A 6498-nucleotide genomic window follows, 5' to 3' on the forward strand; every position below is an offset into this window, starting at 1 on the left:
TTGTTCAGCATCTTAGCTGTAGAGGGCAGTGTCACTGGCCCTCATATGTGGGATCCGAACCGGGGCCCTCTGGCACCCCAAGCCAGCTCTTAACCAACGCGCCACTTGGTCGGCCCCTGAAAACTTTTTGAGAGCGCCGAATCCTAATCACTAGACTGAAAACTTTGATAGGAACTCTTGGCCACATCATTGCTGTTAAGTCAGGTGGGCACACAGATTTTACCTGGAGTTTATACTAGTTTCAGCCTATGTGTTTTAGACCTTTTGAAGAATCATTGCAAGGAAATGTCTGAGAAATTGATATCTTTCTTTGTCATGATTGCATTGTTATTTCCCCAGGAAGTCTCTGTAGTCTCAGTATTGTTATACTAAAGACTGGTTAGCCATCTTGCTTACCTCATTCTTTATAGCTTTTAATATCCTCAAAATAGTGAATAATATGTCTAAATTATTAAAGTGGTATAAACATAAGTAGGGGTTGCATGTGTGCATGAAAATTACTATTATAGGACTGCCATATAGAGAAATAGCACCTATGATTCTGCTATGTTTTAAAATTGACTTTTTCAGTGAAGAGACTCTTGACACTAACATTGGCTATTAGTGAGGAATAAATTGTTCTCAATTTTATTCTCTAAAGGATCCAGCATTTGGAGGCAAACATGAAGCTCCATCCTCTCCAATTTCTGGGCAACCATGTGGAGATGATCAAAATGCTTCACCTTCAAAACTTTCAAAGGAAGAGTTGATACAGAGTATGGATCGTGTAGATCGAGAAATTGCAAAAGTAGAACAGCAGATCCTGAAGCTGAAAAAGAAACAAGTAAGTGTTTGATTTCACTGCTTAATATATTCCAAGACTATGTTTATCTCCCTAGAGAAGATAATGTTGAATTTTCCATATTCTTCTTCTTTATATGCCTTGTATATTCTGTGACTTGCTTTTAGTTTCCTTAGTTTCATCCATTAATTTCCTCTGTTGTACTGTCTGATTGTATGGTAATAGATAGCAAAACTTGTTTGTCCGTTCTGTTTTTGATCTTACTACAATAGATGGGTTGTTTATAATTTATTGCTATTCCATACAATGGTAGTGTATTTTTTGTCTCACATGTAAATAGATTTTCTAGGGCATGCACCCAGGAATAGCATTGGTTGGCCAGAGAGTATGCATATCTTTGAGTATACTATTGATAGGTGATACCAAATTTGCTAAAATGGCAGTAGCATTTTACATTCTTACTGGCAGCATGTACGAGTTCCAGTTTGTGCATAGCCTTGTCTTCATTTGATAATTTTTTTCAGTTGGATGTGAAATAGTTCTCACTGTGCTTTTAATTTACATTTCCCTGATTAGGGATTAAACAGAGCTTATTTTCATTTGTTTATGGGTTATTTATGTTTCTTATGTGGATTTTTTGGGGGTCACTTTTAAAATTTTTAGTATTTCCTGAAGTCTTGTCATTTATGTGTATAGCCGATATCTTCCACTTTGTGGCTTGCCATTTTGCTTTTGTGGGGGAGGGGTGTATATTTTTTTCAATTGAGATAAAAAAATTTCACCTACTATAATATTCACCCATTTAAAGTGTACAATTCAGTGGCTTTTGTTGTATTCATAAAGTTGTACAACTATCATCACTATATAATTCCAGAACATTTTTATCACTTCAAAAAGAAACCACATATTTATTAGCCATTACTCTTATTTCCCCCTCCCTCCAGCCCCTGGTAACCACTAATCTCTTTTTTGTCTATATGGATTTGCCTGTTCTGGACATGTCAGATAAATAGAATCATATAATATGTGACCTTTTGTGTCTGGTTTCATTCCTTTTAGCATATTTTCATGCTAAATATTCACCTGTGCTGTATTTTGTATCAGTACTTCATTCCTTTTTTGGCTGAATACAGTTTTATTGCATGGCTATACTAAGTTTCGTTTATTCATTCATTAGTTGATGGACATTTGGATTGTGTTCAATTTTTGGCTGTTATGAATAATGCTGCTATAACATGTACAAAATTTGTGTGTGTAAGAGTGAGATTGCTTCCAGCCTGGAAGGGGGCGTGAGTGAGTGGCAGATCAGGAAAAGAGATGGAAATTTAAATAGAAGATTTTGATATGGATTGTTGATGATACTCAATATGGGCTGTATTTGTCTCCTTTTCCTGTCTCTCCATCTTTGGGCTTAATTTACCAGGATTGTTCAATGTGCTTTTTCTAGACTTGCCTGCATTTTTGCTTTAATATTTTCAAAGGACTAGATCTTTTTGGTGTTGTAGGAGTTTTTTTCCTTTTTTTTTTTTGAAGGATTTATGACTTTTTGATCTTGGTGTTGATGGTTTAGAGTCTTTTCCATTGTGGTTTGATTTTTGTGATCTTTTGGCTAGAATTATATAGATTTCTTTCCTGGAGCTTTTTTCTTCAGCTTCCTCCTCATCATCTTCATCATTATCTTCATCAAATTATAGTTTTTTCTGTGGAACCTTGCTACCACTTCTAGGGGCAGATCACTTCCCAGGTGTACTTGGAAGCTTCACACCCTCCTCCTCTTCATCTTCTTCATCTTCTGACTGTGCACCTTCCTCCACAGCCACTAAGTGGGTCTACTAATACGTACAGGTTCTGAACCACATACATACCACAGGTGGTGGTATTTCAGAGCCGCTAAGGGAAACAACCATTGGCTATACAGATGGTCCAAATTGCCAGTGCTATTTTAACTGGACTGCCTTCATAATTCATTGCCTCTCCTTCAGCAGTGTTTAGTTCATCCTTTGCACCAACCCCTAAACTGACTATTCTTAAAGATAACTGGTTTTTTCATCATTATCCACTTTAAAGCGATAATCTTTGTTGGCCTTTAGTTCGCAACTGAAAAGATAGTTCTGGGACTTGGCTCATGTCCATGTCCACTGAATCTTCTGTATATAGATGGCTCTCACTTTTTCTTTTCTTTCTTTTTTTTTTTTTTTTGGGAGGGTGGGCAGTCAAAAAAAAAAAAAAGTTAAACAATAAAATGAAATTCCAAAAGTAGAGAATACTGAGCAGGGCAGGCCCTACTAGATGTTAANCCCCCGCCCCCCCAAATGGTGTTCTTCTAGTCTAGATTATACTGAATTCAATTATTATGTCATAGGTTTGAAGATAATATTTTATGGATATTCTTCAGCAACTTGAAACTTTCTGCAAATTGAAATCTTGTTATGTCTCTCACTTCTTTACCACCAGCACTCCCACTGCGTCTGAAGAAACTTTTTCCATTAGAATTCGACGTTTAATAGTACTTTATAGTGAGGTATATATTCTTCTGGGATGCAGGGAGAGGGGAAGGAATTATCTTTGAAAGTAAGCATAACTTTTAAATTTATTTCAAAGTCCAACCAGGGATATTATCAGGAAGTTGTACATCATTTAAAAATTTTCAAGTGTTTATTTTCTTTGTATGTATTAGGCCTCAAGAAAGGAGAACTGGATATGAACAGTTTCACCCAGGCCCATCCCCAGTGGATCATGATTCACTGGAATCCAAGCGACCACGTCTGGAGCAGGTTTCTGATTCCCATTTCCAGCGTGTCAGTGCTGCAGTCTTACCTTTAGTGCACACACTGCCAGAAGGGTTGAGATCTGCAGATGCTAAGAAGGTAAATATTTATTCTCTTACCCTGTGGAGTTGTCGGTCTCTAATGTTTATTTAGCCGTATTCGGTACTGCATCTAAAAGAAAGTCCAGTTATGCCGGTTTCTAAAGGTTAGTGCTATAGGAAAGTAAAAATTTTGTTAAACAAAACTAAAAACTACAGACTTACTGTGATAGACTTTGAAAGTCAGTACTTTTGACTTTTTGGTAAATGAAACAAGCTGAGGACTGTTGTAAAGAAAATTGTTATCGAATAACTCTCAAGCATTTGTACGGGCCTGCTGGGCTATAAAATGTGGTCAGAGGTACTCAAGACTACTACAGTTTTTTTGAATTTAAAATCTTCTGAAATTTAGTTGCAAATTATTAACTTGCTACATGGGCAAAAAACACATTTTAGGTAAGGTTTAACTGTGCGTATAATTTTTATAAAGGAAAAACATTTTTTTCTAGTTTATGTAAAAAAATATTCTTTAGAAAACTTCTAAATACAAAGGAAGAAAGTTACCTGAAATTTTGTATCTTGGAGATAACTAATTTTAATATGTTGCTATATTTCATGACATTTCAAATCATGTGTATTGTAAATTTACAAGACGGTTCTATTAAGATAAATTTTTTTTCTCTTGTGTTTATTATTAGCCTTTCTTCAGTAAAATGTATGTTTGTGTTTTATGCTCTTATTTTGTTGCTAAGTTCATCTTTTTTAACTGTGCATTTTGCTTATCCTTAAATTTGCCAGATTAGGAAGTACTTGCTACTTAGTAGGTACTGAATAATATTCATTTTAGAGGGAATTAATTAATTCTTTAAAACTCTTTAACAGTAAAGTGTTAACCCCTTCGTTATCATATGTTATTATCTCTTACCCTTCCCTCTTTTTGTGGTCATATCTCTTTCCCATAGTTTATTTACCTTTATGAGTAATGGCCCTTTCTATCCTGATATCAGATAAAGAAGTACCCACACAGTTTCTTTTTTTCTTTTTTGTTTTTTGTTTTGTTTTGTTTTTTTTAAGCTGAGCCATCCTGCTACCTGTTGGCAGCTCAGTGGCTGCTCAGCTTGGGCTGGACTCGAACCGCTGTTGCTCAGAGCTCAAACTCTTGAGCGAGCTCTTAACCAACTGAGCCACTTGGCCGGCCCTCCCACACAGTTTCTTTGAGTTTTTATGATTGAAAAGTGATTTACAAGATAAAATGTCTGCGATTTATTTTCAGATAGTTCAACCAAAGGAAAAGAAGTAGGTTTGTATGTATGTGTGGAGAGAAAACAAATATTAGTAAAATGGTAACAACTATTTAATCTAGATGAAAGATAAATGAGTATCCATTAAACTCAGCTTTCAACTTCTGTGTAAATTTAAAAATTTTTAAATAATAAGTTGGTTGGGGAAAAGCTCTTTGTGATAAGCTAGAAATGAAATGAGCTAAGCTTCTGGGAGTTTTGAGACCCGCCTCACCAATGAAATACCTGTATTAGATAGTCTGTGTGTTTAAAAGAAGTGTTTTGCGGCATTAAAAAAGTAAAGAAAGAAAAAAATATATTGAATAAAGGTCTTCTTCCATGACTGAATAAATTACCACAAATGTAAAATATAGCTATGGAATTTTTTAGAAGAAAGGGATTTTAAAAGCTAACTCAGGAATTCAAGGATGATTCAACATCCACAAATCAATCAATGTAATACATCACAGTAACAAAATAAAGGATAAAAACCATATGATCATCTTAATAGATGTAGAAAAAGCATTTGTCAAAATTCAGTATCCTTTTATGATGACAACTCTCAACAAAGTGGGTGTAGAAGGAACATATAATAAAGGTTTTGTATGACAAACCCCCAGCTAACATGCTCAGTTGTGAAGAGCTGAAAGTTTTTCCTCTAAGATCAGGACTAAGACAAGGATACCTACTATCACAACTTCTATTCATTGTAGTATTGGAAGTCCTAGCCCCAGCCATCAGACAAGAAAAAGAAATAAAAAGCATCCAAATTGGAAAGGAAGAAGTAGAATTCTCATTATTTTGCAGATGACATGATACTATATGTAGAAGAACCCTAAAGACTCCACCAAAAAAACTGTTAGAACAAATAAATGACTTTAGTAAAGTTTCAGAAACACAGTCAATATATAAAAATTTGTTTGAATTTCTATACATCAATAACAAATAATCAGAAGGAGAAATTAAAACAGTCCCATTTATAATTGCATCAAAAGCAGAAAATATCTAGGAATAACCAAAGAGATGAAAGATCTGTCCTCTGAAAATTATAAGACATTGAGGAATGAAACTGAAGAATATACAAATAAATGGAAAGATGTACCTTGCTAATGGATTGGAAGGATTATTGTTAAAATGCCCTTGTTACCTATAGCAATATACACATTCAGTGCAGTCCCTATTAAATCACCAGTAGCATTCTTTTCAGAATTGGAACAACTGTAGTCCTATGAACTATGCTTATTCTAGGCTTTCTGTTGCCTAAAGAAAGCTAGTACCTTAATCTAAACTTTATCTGCTTTACAGCTTTATTTGCTTATATTTTCACCTTAGACTGGAAATTAATAGTGTGTGTGTGTGTGTGTGTGTGTGTGTGTGTTGATGGGGAGGTAAAACTTGGGTGGAGGGGCTTTTGTTCTGCTACAGTTGATGAATTTAAAGTGGAATGGGATGATATATTTGGAGAGAGTGTTCTCATGTTATGTGTGCTATAGTGTGGGCAAGTTTAGTTGTCCTTTATGAGGGTAGGTCTAGGAGGTGATAGGAGCAACAGAAGTTCCTAGGTCATTTCTCTGACTTTTGTACATCAGTATTGGCCCTTGGGAAGACTGAAAACTTTTTTTTTTTTTTTT

General features: G+C 35.1%; 1 protein-coding gene and 1 pseudogene across 1 annotated transcript in view; one reads left to right on the forward strand and one right to left on the reverse strand.

The window, feature by feature from the left end:
• Positions 1-6498, forward strand: part of LOC109382174 (nuclear receptor corepressor 1-like) — a 99551-nt gene that overhangs the window by 71056 nt on the left and 21997 nt on the right. Inside the window, exon 4 of the mRNA XM_019641486.1 lies at positions 3459-3648. Within this exon, the coding sequence (XP_019497031.1) occupies positions 3459-3648 (190 nt within the window). The remainder of the gene's footprint in view (positions 1-3458; positions 3649-6498) is intronic.
• On the reverse strand, positions 2211-3268 carry LOC109382169 (nucleophosmin pseudogene; annotated as a pseudogene).

The sequence above is a fragment of the Hipposideros armiger genome, unplaced genomic scaffold (assembly GCF_001890085.2).
Source record: "Hipposideros armiger isolate ML-2016 unplaced genomic scaffold, ASM189008v1 scaffold_61, whole genome shotgun sequence".
In the NCBI taxonomy this organism is placed as follows: Eukaryota; Metazoa; Chordata; class Mammalia; order Chiroptera; family Hipposideridae; genus Hipposideros; species Hipposideros armiger.